Source organism: Coregonus lavaretus (assembly GCF_964263955.1).
Source record: "Coregonus lavaretus genome assembly, chromosome: 13".
NCBI lineage: Eukaryota > Metazoa > Chordata > Actinopteri > Salmoniformes > Salmonidae > Coregonus > Coregonus lavaretus.
The window spans coordinates 26,689,609-26,708,071 of NC_140000.1; the positions used below are offsets into that span (position 1 = coordinate 26,689,609).

The 18,463-nt window shown below is 45.1% G+C and overlaps 1 protein-coding gene across 1 annotated transcript; it reads right to left on the reverse strand.

The window, feature by feature from the left end:
- Positions 1-289: 289 nt before the first annotated feature.
- On the reverse strand, positions 290-17,764 carry LOC311139483 (protein argonaute-1; the record flags this gene model as incomplete). The annotated part of the gene is made up of 19 exons (XM_084174366.1): positions 17,703-17,764; positions 13,073-13,259; positions 10,206-10,326; positions 9,845-10,026; positions 9,051-9,187; positions 8,427-8,561; positions 7,548-7,635; positions 6,875-7,022; positions 6,643-6,762; positions 6,259-6,381; positions 4,867-5,000; positions 4,274-4,458; positions 3,465-3,624; positions 3,151-3,241; positions 2,153-2,347; positions 1,699-1,833; positions 1,398-1,499; positions 633-832; positions 290-398 (listed from the first exon to the last, which is right to left on the reverse strand). The coding sequence occupies exons 1-19, from the start codon at positions 17,725-17,727 to the stop codon at positions 290-292; spliced, it is 2,577 nt and encodes an 858-aa protein (XP_084030492.1). The 5' UTR covers positions 17,728-17,764.
- Positions 17,765-18,463: the final 699 nt, after the last annotated feature.

An 18,463-nucleotide genomic window follows, 5' to 3' on the forward strand; every position in this document is an offset into this window, starting at 1 on the left:
AAGTAAATACAAATAAACACTTAATAATAATATCAATAATGATAATAATAACCGTTGTGCAGGACGCTGCAGTCTGCCTGGGTTGATCAGGTGAGGGGTGTATAGTTCTGGTACTGGGTTGGTTTGGCTGTGGTGGGTCAGTCATGAGAGGCATGTGGAGTGTGTGGGTGATCACAGCCATGGAGGGAGGAGGGGAGGTGGAAGGCTTCCAGTGGGCTCCCAGGCCCCTCACCGGGGGATGGTGAGTCTTAAGGGCAGTGGTGGCGGTGATGGTAGTGTGGGGTGGTGCTCAGGCAAAGTACATGGTTCTCAGGGTGTCGTGGTGAATCTGCACCGCCTTGGCCAGTGCCTGGGGATCCCGACCATTACTCTGACCAGAGACATGGCTGCCCTCCCCACTACAGTAAGGACAGAAAGACACAGGACGCAATAAGTACCGAATAAGATCTGGAAATTATATAGTGCTCATCTTTTTCATTAATTTTGGGTTGAGGCAAACAGCTGGATCTACACAACCGATGCCATGGAACTTGAATTCATCTTAACATTAGACTACATTTGAGGTCTTAAACATCTGACAACATATTTAGGTGTAATTACCCTTTAAACGTTAACTAGACCACCATGCTCACCTGTCATGCTCCTTGTCCACCAGATGGTAGCGGGCACGGAAGGCCACAAGGCGGGCATAGTAGGCTGGCGCAGGGATGGAGACGGAGCGGGTACAGCGCACGTAGGTGTGGCACAGCTGGTAGGTGAGGATTTGCAGCTCGTCAGCGGTGAAACGATTGTCGTCCCACAGGACGTAGTAATGTGAGGGCCGACTAGTCCCCTACAGAGCAGAGTGTAGTGTGGAAAGACCATTTCAACACTCAAGAGGGAGGATTATTTGAAAACATGAATAACTAGTATTAGGGCCCTGTGTTTTGCCTGGATATTAACTTCAAACTGTCCCCTTTTCTTTTCATGTCAGATGGTCCAGCACCATCCTCAGACAATTGCTTTAATCTTTGGTGTAATTCTAATTTCTGAATAAGGCTTAAAATACAGAATAAAATCTTCCTATGTTACATTATTGTGCAAAACACAGGGCCCTAACTATATGTTTTTAAACCTGCTCTTTTAAGTTTTCTTATACACTGTTTTAACTTACATTCATTGTTATGTTTTATGTTGTGTATCGTGTAAATATATGCATGCTGCTTTGTTGGAGATGTAAATCTCAATGTGATTTCTATGGTTAAATAAAGGATTAACTAAAAGTATACAAATTAAATCGCCATGGAGCCACAAAGTGGCGTTAAAGAGCCGCATGTGGTTCCCGAGCCAGGAGGTTTAGAATGGCTCAGGTTAGACAAACACAGCTGGACAGCGGCAGGAAGCTCTTCCCCACTCACCTGTATACCCGCGTGACTGCAAAGGTAGAAGTCAAACTCAAACGGGTGAGTGATGCTGGTGTCCACTGTGGTCCCTGCAGGAATGTTACCACTCTTCCCGATCTACAGAAAAAGGAAAGACAATACAGGACCACGATATTTAATTCCAAACGCTTATCCTAACATTACAACTGCCATCAAATCAAATAAGCTCACATGCCGCATTTGGCCCGCGTGCCGAAAGTTTGAGACCCCTGTTCTACAGTGAAACCTATAAAGCATGATATAGTTATGGTTAGAATAGCTCTGACTGTTGACTCACTCGCTCAGACTTGTCGGCACAGAAGAGGCGTGTGTGGTGGCGCTTCTGGACCACGATGTAGGTGATACCAGGCTGGTAGTCCTTCTCCAGCTTGATGCACGCATCCCTGATGGCCAGAAGCTCGTAGTGGAGTATCTATGCAGAAAAATTTAATATTTACTCGTTATCTGGCCAACTGATATCTTTAGAGATAGGTGCGTTGCTCACCTCTTTCTGTAACTCTTCCCAGTATTGTGCATTATTGTCACATGCTATAGTATATCGATCATACTTATTCAGAGATTAACTATGTACCATTATTTAACTGCTATAAACTACTAGGCCTATTGGTCAAAGTGAGTAAAAATATATTGATCTGGCCAATCCAACTCTGTCACTTATGAATAATACAAAATGGATCCCCATCTCTATTGATAACTATTTATAACCCCCAATGACAGAGACCAGTAAGTACCTGTGGCAGCTGCCCCTCAGGGACTCCATCCCTGTAGAAGATGATCCTGGTGGGCTTGAAGCGGGTCGACTTGTAGAACTGGATCAGCAGCTCTCGGACCATGTAAGAAAGGTCTTCGATAATCTCCTGCCTGGGCCTCTGGACCCTGACTGTGGCACAGTACCTGCTGGGGTGGGCGTCCATACTGCCTACCACCTGGAGAGAGAGAGGGAGGGGAAAAAAAACAGAGAGAGGGGTGAGAATGAGAGAGAGAAATGAGGGGACTAGCCATACAGACACAGACCAGGGCCTGTATTCAGAAAGCGTCTCAGAGTAGCAGTGATGATCTATGATCTGGTCCCCCTGTCCATGTAATCTTATTCACTATTATCCAAAAAGCAACTGATCCTATATCAGCACTACTACTCTTAAGACTCTTTGTGAATCCGGGCCCAAAATTCAGAAACCACTCCTAAAAAGCAAAAGCTTTGCAAATACAGAGATGAGCTGAAACATAAAGACTAGATAGACAACCCAAAACATCAATATTTAATTCAGTGTTCTATGATTCACCTCTAGCCAATGATACAATGTGAGCACTAGCATCCTCTATAGGCACAGGATAGGCGGTGTCAGAAGCTCTGTGTCGTCAGCATCTATAACCTTGTAGCCTTATGTCTTGTTACTGTGAGAAAAATAGTCATCCTTCCTGACCACCTCTACATGCGCTGACACACACGCACACACACAGAAGGACATACAGACGCACACAGAGGGCTGAGTGACTCAACAGCCTGTCATGATCGCTAGGCAACCACACAGCCAACCACAGGGTTGTGGGATAGCGAGGATCGGGGTGACATCATTTCCTCCCTGTCTGTGAGTCAGCGGTGTGGCATTGTCTTCCCCTTCTACACCTCTTATGCTTTTCCTCATCCCTCCCTCTTAAAATACGATGTCCTCTTAATACATCATCATTTGTGTTAAAACATGGTGTAGTATTGTAGAGGCAGCCTTACAGCGGTAATGGAGGGCTTCTTCCCATCTCCAGCAGGGGGGTGTGTTACATCGGCCCCCAGGAAGATGACAGGCTCCTGGAACACTGCTGACCTGTGAGACGGGAAGGGAGAAGGGACAAATTCAGTCAAACTCATAGGAGTTTTCATCTGATTTTAAAGAGTGCTCATATACATAAAAGGGTTTCCGTCCAGAGCACATTCAGACCAAGGTCGTATCCATTAGGTACCAAACGGAACAAAACGGACTGAAAAAGGAAGGGACTTTGCGTGCCATAATGAACCCAACCCAATGGAGAGAGTTGGTGAAAGTTTACCGTTGGTGGGGCACCAGAATATTGTTGATTCCCCCCAGCTTGACATTGATCTTGAGGCAAAGGTTGGAGAGGGTCTGGGGGGATGTCTTCACCACGTTCTTCACCTGGACACACTGAGTGGCCATTCCTAGGAGAGTATCTCCCACCCTCTTTACCTCCGCTACACAGGACCAATAACAGGCAGAAATTAAGTACAGGTCCATAAATGCTAAACTGAAGATATTATCCACCGATGTACAAAACATTAAGAACACCTAATATCGAGTTGGCTGGATGTCTTTTGGGTGGTGGACCATTCTTGATACACACGGGAAAGTGTTGAGCGTGGAAAACCCAGCAGCGTTGCAGTTCTTCACACAAACCGGTGCGCCTGGCACCTACTACCATACCCCGTTCAAAGGCACTCTTTTGTCTTGCCCATTCACACTCAATGGCATACATACACAATCCATGTCTCAATTGTCTCAAGGCTTTAAAATCCTTCTTTAACCTATCTCCTCTCCTTCAGCTACACTGATTTAAGTGAACTTAACAAGTGTCATCAATAAAGGATCATAGCTTTAACCTGGATTGACCTGGTCAGTCTATGTCATGGAAAGAGCAGGTGTTCATAATGTTTTGTACATTCAGTGTATCATAGATGTCTCTGTTACTGCACTATGCCAAAGTAAAAGGTAATACATTATATAAAATATGTTAGTGTAAGGGTGGTGGTCAAGCAAGTTGAGTAAACTGACATTTTAGTTAAAGAATTCTAACATAGAGAATTAAGTTAGTGAATCATTCAGCATGAATAAGGCCAATCTTACCGTAGACGGGGGTCTTTCCGGGTAGGATGACGATGATTAGCTGCAGTCCTGAGTAGGTGTTCTTCAGGTGCCTGAACATGGGCTCCACACTGTCAGCTCCCTGGGCGTATTTACAGAAACACGGCTGGCCCTGGATGGGCATCCCAGCATCCTTGGAGATTTTACGCAGCTGGTCTGTGAAGTTCCTGAGGAAAGTGGAGACATTAATTTGTTAGGAAAGGAACCGGTTTCACATGGTGGTGCTGTCTGCTGAGCCCAGGACTGTGTTTATTAGGCACCAAACAGAAGACAACAGACTGAAACAGGGAGGTACCATCTGGACTTCTCCAACGGAATGCTCATTTTCAATTGCAAAATGTTTTAGAACGTTTCCTGTAGTGTGCACTAATGAACATGACCCATGCCACAGCAAGTAAAGCTCCAAATAAGACTACGCTAACACACAAAACTACCTAGCAAAGCCAAGAACAGTACATATTTTCTCTTTAGATAAATACTGTTGCACTCTGACAGGAATCTCTAATACGATGCCTGAAGATATCCACCTCAGACACCCCTTTCCACACTACCCCCACTCCCAGCAGGGTACTTACTTGAGCACCTCCTCCCGACACTGTTTCTGCGGGGCGAAGCAGGCGATGGCCCACACCTTGATCTCAATGCCGTTGTAGAACTGCTTGCCCCTCATGTCCCACACCCCCTGGTTGGGCGTAGCGATGGCCCGGTTCTGTGAGGTGGAACAGGTGGGAGACAAAAGCTTCAGAACCAGATCAATGTCAGGGCTGTTTGCACTCTGTGAAATCCACAACTACTGTAGTGGGGACTGACTTCTGAAGCCAGAGGCCTGGTTTGATATAAAGTGGTGAGGAGGAGGAACTCTGTGGCCCCTTTGTGTCCGGACGTAATTGAGTCATTCATTGTAGCCGTTGGTGCTCTGTTGAGTTGCTATTTTCTTGGGTTTTCTCGAGTCAATTAACTTGTGACATTCCTGGATTACTCTTTATACTCATAAAGTCCGATTTAATTAACAAAAACGATAGTCAGTTTATAAAAAGTTAAGGATACAAGACTGTGTACATATCTGGCTGTGTTGGCAAAATCACTACATATCCCGTTGAGCAAAGTGGGGAGAGGTTGCAAGTTCCAAGACCTGTCAGAAACGTCCAGCTAAACCTACGCCAATGACGCCGGTGGATCGCAAAACTGAACTTGGATCCGCGTTAAGTAGCAATGATATCCTTCGCCACAGTTGTCTTACGACAGATCGCTCGAACCAGTCATGACTATTCAACAAAACAATAAATCATTTTCAGCAAATTTCTTAGTTACATGATTGTATAACTAGCAAAGGAGTTTTGAAGTTGAGGGTGCAGTATTTATGAAGTTTGGCTAGCCAGCAGGATATAGCTGGGCGCACATGCACACTAGGCTAATTCAGGACAAAGATTTTAGTTTTTATACCCTGATATTAGGAGCTGGCAGTGAAAAGTTTGATTAAACAATTCAGAGACTAAAACGAATACATCAGATTACAAATATTTAAGGAGAGCGAATCGATATACAATCCCGAAAATCTGCAGTAAAACAAAGCTTAAAACGATGTTTGAGTGAACCTGAATCCAGAAAACGAATGGTGAAGTCGCTTCCGGACACGTAGACTCCTCCTCACCACTCTATAGCCTACTGGTGAGTAGTTATGTGGGCTACTTCTGTTGTTACTGTCAATGTATCAATATATATTTATATATTATAAATAACACACACACACACACACACACACACACACATACATACATACATACATACATACATACATACATATCTGGACAGTAAATTGTGCAAAAAAACAGAGCCCAATGCAAGTAGCAAATTAATTACTCCTCCATTTACTTTGCTGGACCAAGTACACAGCATTATTTTAGCACAAGTACACACAATTGAAATTATGCTTAATGTGGCCGTAATACAAGTGTGATATCTCTTACCCGTCCTCCATACTGTAGGATGGGCGCAGGCAGCACCCTCCCCGTCACCTCCGCCATCTCATCCTTCACCTTGATCCCAAACTCCTGGATGTACGGGTCCAGGTTAAAGTTGGCATTCTTCATCTGTGGACAGACGGGGAAAATAGATAGGATGTGTGTTATTCTTTCACACTGCACAATGCTGTGCTGTCAATTCACATCTAATCTGTGGAGAGACAGGAATAATAGGAAGTCAGTTATTATGTATAGTCTAGTAGTAGTACGTGTTAATCTGTGTTGGATGGCCTGTGTTAAATTCATTAACACATTAATGGCAATTCTCATGCTCATAGCTGGTTGTTTCGCATTGCAGCCTCCAGTCACCAGGCGGCGCCACTGACTCACCAGCCGGCTGATCTCCTCCTGTCTGTCGGGTGCAGAGCGAGCCGTGGCTTTGATCATAGTGGACGTCTGATTATCTGTCAGTTTCTTGATGCAGCGCTGCCCCGCTACGATGTTACACACCTGCAGGGAAACAAAAACAAAAAACATTAAATTTTCTTCTCAAACACATAAAGCAACTGGATTGGATTGAATGCATTCACTCTAGAAGAGTCAGCGGTCCCATATTCCTCACCTCCAGGGGCAGGTATGTGTGTTTCTGCTCCTGGCCCACCTGGAGGCAGGGCAGGTGGGGATATTTTAGCTGCAGATTGTACTTCTGCTTGAAGTACTGGGCCACCGTACATTCTACTGTCTGTCCACTCTCAAGCTGCAGAGGAAACCTGGTAGGGAATGTGTAATAAAGAAGATGTCAAATGACTTGATAATAATGTCAGTATGTACAATTCTAACACAGAATACTTTTTGTTGTACTTTTTTTTTTTTGTTGTCATTTAGCAGACGCTCTTATCCAGAGCGACTTACAGGAACAATTAGGGTTAAGTGCCTTGCTCAAGGGCACATCGACAGATTTTTCACCTAGTTGGTTCGGGCATTTGAACCAGCGCCCTTTTGGTTGCTTAACCACTAGGCTACCTGCCGCCCCTCCATAGTCACCATATGTCTCACATTGATGCAAGCGCCTCTATAAAACCACTGGTGTCTTACTAAATACTACAAAAAGGTGGATAATACAAAAACATTCATCCTTGTAATGGACCATATCCTTACTCAGAAATCACAAAGACCAATTTCCCAACTGACACCGATGATTTATAGGTAATGACTTTTATTGGGAAGATCTAATCCACCCAAACCATCCCTTCTCCAGGGAGAATCAGTCAGATCAACCGTGTGACACTACTCACGTCTGGTGGCTGGCGGGGCGTCGCGTGACGTTGCAGACGCGGTACTTCCTCTTCATCTGACCGCAGTGAGTCACCTCCACCTTCAGACCTGGCAACGCCCACCGACAGCAGGGCACAAACACACACAAAGATAAGAGGCCACAGTAGTGACGGCACGGGGACAGACGTAAATGGGGAGAGGGTGGAGGAGAAGGGAAGGACATCAGAGTTCTCCCCATAGGCTGTATGCACAGAGGCGCCGCTCCACCAATCTTTCAGTCGTTCACTCTTTAGTGCCATTATATGGACTTTCAAATGTATTTCTTTATGAAAACTAATACAAAATGTATAATAGTGCTTTCAATCACGCTGTTTAGAGAAATTCAGAAATGCAGAATTCAGGATAGAGTGGACTGAGAGAGGTGATGAGGATTTCTACTTTCTGAAGATGAGCTTCACACTATGAAAACATTCTGGGGAGACCCCTGGGGTAGAAAATAACAGGGGGCATGGTAGAGAGAAGGATCCATTAGGATGAATGTCAAAGACAAGGTGAAGAAAAGGAAATGGTGGAATGAGGGGTGGAGGAGTGAGTGAGGAAGAGGAGATAAGAGAAGGAGTGAAGTGAGGGGTGGAGGAGTGAGTGAGGAAGAGGAGATAAGAGAAGGAGTGAAGTGAGGGGTGGAGGAGTGAGTGAGGAAGAGGAGATAAGAGAAGGAGTGAAGTGAGTGGTAGAGGAGTGGAGTGATTGAGGAAGGAGTGAGTAGGGAAGGAATGAGTGGTGAAGGGTGAGTGGTGGAGTGAGGAGTGATGTGAGGGGATCGTCTGAGGGGGGGGGCATTGGTGAGAGGCAGGCGGCATGGCGTGTGGAAGGTACTCACTCACTGTTCAACGGCCCACCTTTGATCTCCTTGGTGAAGCGGACCCTCTGCGAGTCGGTCAGGGTCTTGGGCTGCTCGTCTATGTTGCGGATGTCCAGGACTTCGCACATGAACTCGATCACCGGCTGGGCTTTGTAGAAGGCCGTGGCAGACACTAGAGGGAGACAGAGAGCAGTAAGTAAGTAATGCATTCATTCTGAATGGAAGTGAGGTGCAGCGCAGACAGAAGCCCAGTGGTATAGGATTACGTTATTCCTAAACATTGGGTTGTGTTCGCTATGGCACTCAACGGAAAACATATAAGAAAATGTTTCAGCAGAAAAGGAGAGTTTCTTATAGGACAAATCCAGGTAGTTCCTGCCTGTTTCGGTCAGTTTTCTTCCGTTTGGTGCCTAATGAACACAACCCAATAGTATAGAATTAAGTCATTTCTAAGCATTGATCTGAGGTGAATTTTTACACCACACAAAACAGATGTTGAATCATAGACCACTGTGAATGTAACTGTAAGAGCATACTTAAGATATCACCTCTAGTCATCATACATTTTCATTCCATAATATAGACGCAACTTTTTATGCAACAAGATCTGAGACTTCATACCCTAGACTAGATCTTGTCTGGTGGGTCTCAGCCGACTCACCATCAATATTGAGCATCATCTTCCACATGGCAGGGCGTACAGACTGGTGGAAACCAAACCACACTTCCCTCCCCCCACCCAGGGGATGATAGTATCCTTCAGGTGGGGAGAAGAATGATCGTCCCACCGGAGTGTACCTAGATGACAAAAATGACGTTATGGAGAATGACTCATTTGAGTCTCAGCACCACAGCATGATTCAATGTCCAGTAATTCTGTGTCACCTATAAGGCTTCGCAGACATAAGCCCAATAGAATGATTGAACAGCTTGTGATCTAGTCAAGCTTCCAAGTAACTGTCTGATTATTACATTCTGTCCATGTGACACCTTTACACAGTTCTCAGTTATCAGGCATCTGTTGTTCCGTTCATCTCCTCTAGGTATGTAAATATAATAGAATCTAAAACTAAATCGCTGTTCAACAAGGTTGACAGGAATGTCTTGCTATTGTTTGAGATTTAAAAAAAAATCTAAAATAACTAAACATTCACACCTCAAGGCAAACATATGCCTTTCAATTTGTTTGAAGACAACATGCATACAGTGTTGTCCTGTGGCGTGCGTGTGTGTTCTGACTGTCTGTGCATCATAGATCCTAGCTTTGTAATTAGCCACAAGCTTCTCTGCCTTTGCTTTCTTTTCATTTTCATAGCGTGTGTGTGTGTGTGTGTGTGTACCCTCCTACGTGTCTGTGTCTGTCTGTGTGTGTGTGTGTGTGTGTGTGTGTGTGTACGCACACGTGTGTGCTGGTGTCCACTCGTGGATGTGCTTAATGTACACAGTGTACCGTACCTCATGGAGGCCAGGTGGCGCATGGCTACATCCAGGGCTTGGACAGAGTCCAGGGGGACCGGCAGGCGCCCGCTGACCAGCGTCTCCTGGAGCAGACGCCATGACACCGTGGCCAGAAAGCGGATAGACACCTTGAAGATACGATCCTTCCCCTCCCCGGGGATAGTCACCTCAAAGTCCACCTTCAGGGAGAGAGAGAGGGATGAGCAAGAGTTGTAAATGGAACAACGGAGGGTGTGTAGTTTAGGTGGAGGGGAGATGGGAGGGGGTTTCAGGACAAAGCGATAGAATGGCTAGACAGAAGTAGAAAGGGGACTTGCTCAAATGTATAGCACACACACTTTCCCTCCCTAACGCCTACCTTCTCACTTCCGATAGGAAGCGCTAGCACCGTATAGATATTCTTCTTGCCGTCGTACACCGGCTTCCTGTCGCCAAAGAGCTGGGGCTTGAAGTGTTGCACCATGTATTCCACCACTTCCCTGCAGGGGGCGACAGAGTCAAACACACCAGGGTTACCATCATGACCACCAGAGCCGACAAAACCACAAAAGACCACCATCTGACAACAAATGTAGTGCTCCAAATTAAACCCAACATCCTATCAGAAATCTGGATGGATGTTTTTTGGGGAGCAGGGAAGACCCGATTCGATTGGTTATTGATCAAGCAGGATACAGCTGGTGAGAGGTGATGGTCTCATGGTCGTGGGGGAATCCCTAGGAGAAAGGGAGTTAGGGGAGGTAGCTGTGGGGACCCAGCACCTCCGAATACATGGTGCCTTGGCCTTCGTCTAACTGGGGGTAGAGTGGTCGGGTTGAAAAGGAGAGGTCATGTGGGGTTGACCTTTCGCATGCCTGCCTGGACCCTTTGTCTGAAAAAAACTCTTACTAAGTAAGAATGAAGCAGGAAGCTCTAAGATGTGTTTGGTGTGTGTACTTAGTATGGAACATTTTCATCTTGCAAAGTAAAACTTCAGATTTGACTCAGCTTTTCTGTTAATCAAGTGAGTGAGTGAGTGAGTGAAGTTTCTCTTCTGGGTCCAGTATTTTTGTTGTTGGAAATAAAAACAGTTGAGTTACACTTTATGAGGTTGTACAACAGCTGAAATAAATCCTCAGTCAAATCAATCGGAGGAATTAAACACTGGCAGCTCAATTGGCCAACCATTGAAACCAATGTCTGGGGTTTAGAATAGATTGGCCAATGATGACCACCCTACAATGGGGCTCTCTAAGACCATTAATCATATCCTGCCTAGGTAATGGTGGATACTGGACTAGTGTGTCATAGTCATGGTGCGCTAATGAACTGTGAGTCTATATCTGTTCAGTTAAATCCTGATCTCTGAATCATCTTGAGAAGTTGTTCAACCTCTACAGAATAAGACTTCTATATAGAGTGTGGTCCTCCCAAGCTCTGATTATGGCGCAGTTCTACAGTCCATATTCTGTGGTTCTTAAAAACAATGGGGAAATGTTAGTGATCAAGTGGACCACTGCTTTACTTACCACTACCAGTCAAATGTTTGGACACACCTACTTATTCAAGGGTTTTTCTTTATTGTTTCTATTTTTTACATTGTAGAATAATAGTGAAGACATCAAAACTATGAAATAACACATATGGAATCATGTAGTAAACAAAAAAGTGTTAAACAAATCAAAGTATATTTTATATTTGAGATTCTTCAAATAGCCACCCTTTGCCTTGATGACAGCTTTGCACACTCTTGGCATTCTCTAAACCAGCTTCATGAGGTAGTCACCTGGAATGCATTTAAACTAACAGGTGTGCCTTCTTAAAAAGTTAATTTGTGGAATTTCTTTCTTTCTTAATGCGTTTGAGCCAATCAGTTGTGTTGTGACAAGGTAGGGGGGTATACAGAAGATAGCCCTATTTGGTAAAAGACCAAGTCCATATTATGGCAAGAACAGCTCAAATAAGCAAAGAGAAACGACAGTCCATCATTACTTTAAGACATGAAGGTCAGTCAATACGGAACATTTCAAGAACTTTTAAAGTTTCTTCAAGTGCAGTCACAAAAACCATCAAGTGCTATGATGAAACTGGCTCTCATGAGGACCGCCACAGGAATGGAAGACCCAGATTTACCTCTGTTGCAGAGGATAAGTTCATTCGAGTTACTAGCCTCAGAAATTGCAGCCCAAATAAATGCTTCACAGAGTTCAAGTCACAGACACATCTCAACATCAACTGTTCAGAGCGGACTGTGTGAATCAGGCCTTCATGGTCGAATTGCTGCAAAGAAACCACTACTAAAGGACACCAATAATAAGAAGAGACCTGCTTGGGCCAAGAAACACGAGCAATGGACATTAGACCGGTGGAAATGTGTCCTTTGGTCTAGAGTCCAAATTTGAAATGTTTGGTTCCAACTGCCGTGTCTTTGTGAGACGCGGTGTGGGTGAACGGATGATCTCTGCATGTGTAGTTCCAACCGTAAAGCATGGAGGAGGAGATGTTATGGTGTGGGGGTGCTTTGCTGGTGACACTGTCTGTGATTTATTTAGAATCAAGGCACACTTAACCAGCATGGCTACCACGGCATTCTGCAGCGATACGCCATCCCATCTGTTTTGGGCTTAGTGGGACTATCATTTGTTTTTCAACAGGACAATGACCCAACACACCTCCAGGCTGTTTAAGGGCTATTTTACCAAGAAGGAGAGTGATGGAGTGATGCATCAGGTGACCTGGCCTCCACAATCCCCCGACCTCAACCCTATTGAGATGGTTTGGGGTGAGTCGGACGGCAGAGTGAAGGAAAAGCAGCCAACAAGTTCTCAGCATATGTGGGAACTCCTTCAAGACTGTTGGAAAAGCATTCCAGGTGAAGCTGGCTGAGCGCATGCCAAGAGTGTGCAAAGCTGTCATGAAGACAAAGAGTTGCTATTTGAAGAATCTCAAATATATTTTGCTTTGTTTAACACTTTATTGGTTACTACATGATTCCATATGTGTTATTTCATAGTTTTGATGTCTTCACTTTTATTCTACAATGTAGAAAATAGTATAAATAATGAAAAAGTAAAAATAAAGAAAAACCCTTGAATGAGTAGGTGTGTCCAAACTTTTGACTGGTACTGTATAGTTGGGGACACTTGGGTGACAGATGTTGAGTTGGGTAACCTCAATCCCCAGGCTATTACTCACAGGGGACAAGATCTGGTACACGAGACTATGCTGGGTGACATGTTACTCTACCTGTTGACCCGTCGGGGGCACTTGTCAGGCTTGATGTCCACCTCGTAATGGAACACGTCCATCTTGGGGATCTCCACCTCAAAGTAGTTGGCCAGCAGCTTGATGGGCTTGCCCACCGTGCCCATGCCCGGCCGGCGGGGTGCCTGGAACACCTGCTGCATGGGTGGAGGGAAGGGCCCCATGGGCACTGGAGGGGCAGGGGTGTGGTGGTAGAAATGGGCAATTTAGGGAAGGTGTATGGGAAGTTTAGGCAAGGGCAGAAACGGTAGGGATGTGGGTATGGGAGATGAGGAAATAAATGGAGTAATGAGGAAAGAAAAGTGAGCATGGGATGACGGGCAGAGAGAGGGGGCATGGGATGACGGGCAGAGAGAAGGGGCATGGGATGACGGGCAGAGAGTGAGGGCATGGGATGACGGGCAGAGAGAGGGGGCATGGGATGACGAGTCAGAGGAAGAGACAGGAAGAAGTAGAGAGGAAGAAAAGGGCAACAGACGGAGAGGAAGGAAAAGGTTGAGCGGCAAAATATGGGGTATGTGGGAGAGAGAGAGGGGGGTAAGAGGAGGATATTGACGAGGGATAATAGCGGGAGAGAGGGGAGGAGGAACAAAGCGATTAGGGTGAGAGGAGGGAGGGTGTGAACGAAAGAGAAGGGAAGGGAGAGGGGTGGTTGGTGGTTGAATGAGAATTAAGGGTAAGAGAGAGAAAAAGAATACATTAGGGCGACGCTGGATTCACCAAGCCGGACACACTGAAAGAAAGATAGACTTTTCCTTAAACACACCGGCACGTTTAGAAACTGGTAGAGTAGGCTAGCCTCACAAGGGATTCTAGTGTGATTTTGTTTAAAACACCTACATGTATTAAAAATAATCAAATGACCTCAGCCTATATAAGATGGTGCGATGACAAATGTGCCTTAGTTAGCGATAGTAGCATAGGTATACAATCCAACGGTCACAGAAGACGACTAAAAGCCTGCATTTAAGATGTTTTAGTTTGACATGAATGCTACTGCTAGCCTCTTTTCAAACACATAATTTGAAACTTTGGTATTGAGCAGAGAGTGAATACAATACACAAACGTAATGTGCACTAACTAGTGCATTGCAGTGAGGAAAACAAGTATGTGAAGTTCAAGAGGTGTATGACTTCGAGATCGGCCTGGCAAATGTGAGACTCCTGCCTTCCTCCCTGCATGAGAGGGGGCCCAGCCCTGTCCAGCCCATGTCTTAACCTCTGCTTCCCCAGAGACCAGCCCTCTCACAATCACAACAAAGACCCCAGCTGCCCTCCTCCTCCATCACACAGACAGGGGGGGATGGGGAGAGAGGGAGAGCCCCCACTACCACACACACAAACACAGGGGTCCCCCCCAACATTCCCAGCCTTACCATGGAGACTCCACAGCAACACTGGCATTGTCATGGAGATCAGGAAACCTGGAGGGGCAGTGGGTGGGTGGGTGGAGGGGTAGTGTATGTGTGGGGGGGGGGGGGGGGGGGACCTTGGCCTTTTTACATTTACATTACATTTTAGTCATTTAGCAGACGCTCTTATCCAGAGCGACTTACAGTTAATGAATACATATTTTTTTATACTGGCCCCCTGTGGGAATCGAACCCTTTTCATCCTGAAGCAGTGTTAGTGTTTCCACATTAGGACCGAGCGGCCTCTTCCCCTGTCATTAATCTCTCTCACATGCAGGGCCTATAGCTGAGCTGAGTGGAGAGCTTGTGGTTTAAAAGGCTAGCATGGAAATCCTCTAGTCAAGCATAGCAGTCAGTCATGGATGTATACGCTCACTAGGCCTTGAAAAAGCAGCCAACTATGGACTGGCAATCTGGCATGATAAATAACATAAGACTAGATTCTACTGAAGGTGACAAACAGTGAGGTGTGTGTGTGTGTGTGTGTTACGCCTACGCATAAGTCTCAACAGTCTTGACACAGAGTAGGCTAAACACACTGACACACATGCACAATTGCAGACACACACACACACGTCACCGGCAGCACGCCCCACGCCAGTGTAGGCAGATGGTGAGAAGTGGAGCCAGGGCTCACACATCCCCAGACAATAGCAGTCTTTCCCTGGCACTGGGGCCCTTTCCATCTCTCTGGAGTCTGGTTTAGGCTGGGTTCCTTTACCATTGAAAAATGGAATTACACACACTATTCCCACATCCATTCCGTGCTGACATCACTAGAGATGATGCCATGTCTAATAGCTGTCTGGAATGGTGATATAGCTAAGACTTAACTATTTATAGGTTTAGGTTAATATAAATATTAAAATGCTGTCCTGAGGTACAGGTATAAAACATTTTAGTAGCTTAACTCTAGTCTTGAGGACAGAGTCCGTGTTAAATGGGGCAGTGCAGTCAAACATGATTTTCCTGTGTTTTTTTATATTTCCACACTATGAGGTTGGAATAATATTGTGAAAATTATGATAATGCACTTTTAGTGTAAGAGCTGTTTGAAAAGACCGCCTGAAATGTCAGCTTGTTTGGCTGGGTGGGGTTTTTGGACCGCCTGGTGACATCACCAGATGGTATAAGCTAATAGGCCAATAACAAAGACAGTTTGTCCTCCTCTCTGCCAATAACAGCTATTTTTCAGGTTACACATCCTTCACATTACACTCCTCCAATTAGGCCCCTCTCTCAGACCACTCCCAAACAGTCCTAGCTACATTTTTGCTTGAGAAATTACATTTTTCTAAGAAGATTGTTTTCAATTAAAATGGTAAAAAATTAACTATCACAGTAAGGTACTTAGTTGCTACCAGACATTATTTGATATTGAGAAAACGGCTGCATTGGACCTTTAAAGGAAAATACCACTCAAACTATATTTTGGTATTTGTTTCATTCATCCACTGCTGATACAGTCCCAAAATGTTTTGCATGTCAGCAATCAAGATATAAAACTTTGAAAATACAGAAAGTGTCACAGTATGCTGCGTTTTGCATCATATGATCAACAGTGGACTAATGAAACAAATACCAAAAGATTGATTTTGAGTGGAATTTTCCTTTAAGTGTTACTGGTTAACTGACTAATATTCATGTGTAAATGGTGTCCTATACAGGTTCAGCAAAATCCTACTAGTCGCAAATCTGGAGGCCAGTCAGTCAATGTAGTTGCTTAAAGATACACAACAAAGTATATGTAGCTTTAGTCAGAGAAGCCTACTTCTGGAGATGGGCAGGTCTGGGGGCCCATTAGCTGTTTGTCCCCCTCCCCCTCTCTAAAAACAAACAACTCCATACTTGAGTGTCAACAAGCTGTCAAACTATAGGCCTACTCCATTTGAATGACAGTGAATTTTAGCTAACATAACTGTGATTAACACAAATACCTGGGGACCAATCTTTGTGATATCAACTTTTCGTATTCCATTTGTCACTAAAGGTTAGAGTGTCACTAAAATTACATGAGATTTGATTATGCACACACTGGACTTCAGACCAGACTAAAGCACAGCGTCATAATATTTACATTTTTACATTTTAGTCATTTAGCAGACACTCTTATCTAGAGCGACTTACAGTTAGTGAGTGCATACATTTTCATACTGGCCCCCTGTGGGAATCGAACCCACAACCCTGGCGTTGCAAGCGCCATGCTCTACCAACTGAGCTACACGGGACCAATATCACAGGTCATCATAATATCTAGAGTTGTATGGCTGTCTGCCCACTTTAATTAAGTAACCAAAGCGAAACACATGCTTTTTGATATACCATATCTTGCCTTTTGTGAACTAACACTGACACTTGACTTCCCCCCCATCCCTACTAGCACGGACTTTGCTGATAGCTACTTTACTGAGGGAAAATGTACTTACTATGACTGAGATATGTGGATGTCCCACCTAGCTATTTTAAGATGAATACATTAACTGTAAATCGCTCTGGATTAGAGTGTCTGCTAAATTACTAATCTGTAAATAACTCTTGCATTACCCAATATGAACATTAAATTGGAATGACCTTGATGTAAAAATGTTGACATCCATTTTACAATGGTGTGGTTTAATTTCAATAGTATGCACTAATCTAAATAATAATCACAATGTAAGGAGGTTGTCCAATAGCCATTCATTTCAGTATTCAAATACATAACTAATTGTGGTGTTCACATAGACTTGAGTTAGTTCATTGTGTATTCATTTTGGTGGAGTGTGAATAAATAATATTTGGATCAGTGCACTTTTCTATCATTCCAAAAATGTATGTAGAACCCAGACTGCCAAAACAGACGGGGTGTGTGAGTGAGAGGGGTGCTGAGTAGTGGAGGCGGACTTTACCTCGTGTCTCCTTGCCAGAGATTCCCACGGTCCCTCTGCCCCCGCCCCTGACCCTGGACATTGTCAGTGGGCCCAAAAGACCCGTCTCTCGCTATGATAAGTAATTTCGTATAGTGCACGAGCTATGGTTGAAAAATTCCCACAATCGTTGTGATGGACGGGTTTTTCAGCCAGCCTGCTAGCATAAGAGAATGCTGCACCAGATATGACGGCCCGTTTTAAAAAATGTGGCCAATTGCATGTTACCATCTGCTGCTATAGATGAAGATAAGCAAAAATTCCACCATTGACAGAGAAAAGAGAGAGACCTACCAGCGCCAGATGGTCCCGGCTCCATCCCATCCACTTAACCGCGCGGGCACTAGACAGTCCAGGGTTCTATGGCCACAGCGCCGGCCCCTTCAGGCTAGAAGAGTTGCAGACTTCCAGCCCCCTCCTCTCGGCGTGTAGTCTTCTCCGTACTCGCTAAACCCCCACCCCTTCCAGTACCCCCAGACACGCAGAGTTGAAACGATAAAAGCTGCCTGTCTGATGACCCGAGAACCGCTGTCTGAACGGCTCTAGTGCGAAACCTTGCGTCGGTCTTCTTTCCTCCGGGTTGAACGCTCTTTGCCTGGCCTGATAAGATTGTCCGTGGCGCTATGCTTTCTTATCGGTCTGTTATGCTCCTACTCACGGTTCAAGCACGACTCTCCAGCAGAACAAAAAGGGCCAGCCCCCCTCCCCGAATTCTGAAACCTCTTCTTTGACTTTAAATGATGTTGCATTCTGCACACGAGTTGTTGTAGTCGCCCTCTACTGGAGGCGGCTATACGGGTTTTCTTGGAGTAGCAGCGGAGCTGTACATGATGCTATCTGGAATTCTTGGGACGTCCCTACCGCCGCGCGCAGCGTTTCCCAAACTCGGTCCTGGGGACCCCAAGGGGTGCACGTTTTTGGTTTTGCCCTAGCACTACACAGCTGATTCAAATAATCAAAGCTTGATGATCAGTAGATTATTTGAATCAGCTGTGTAGTGCTAGGGCAAAAACCAAAACGTGCACCCGATGGGGTCCCCAGGACCGAGTTTGGGA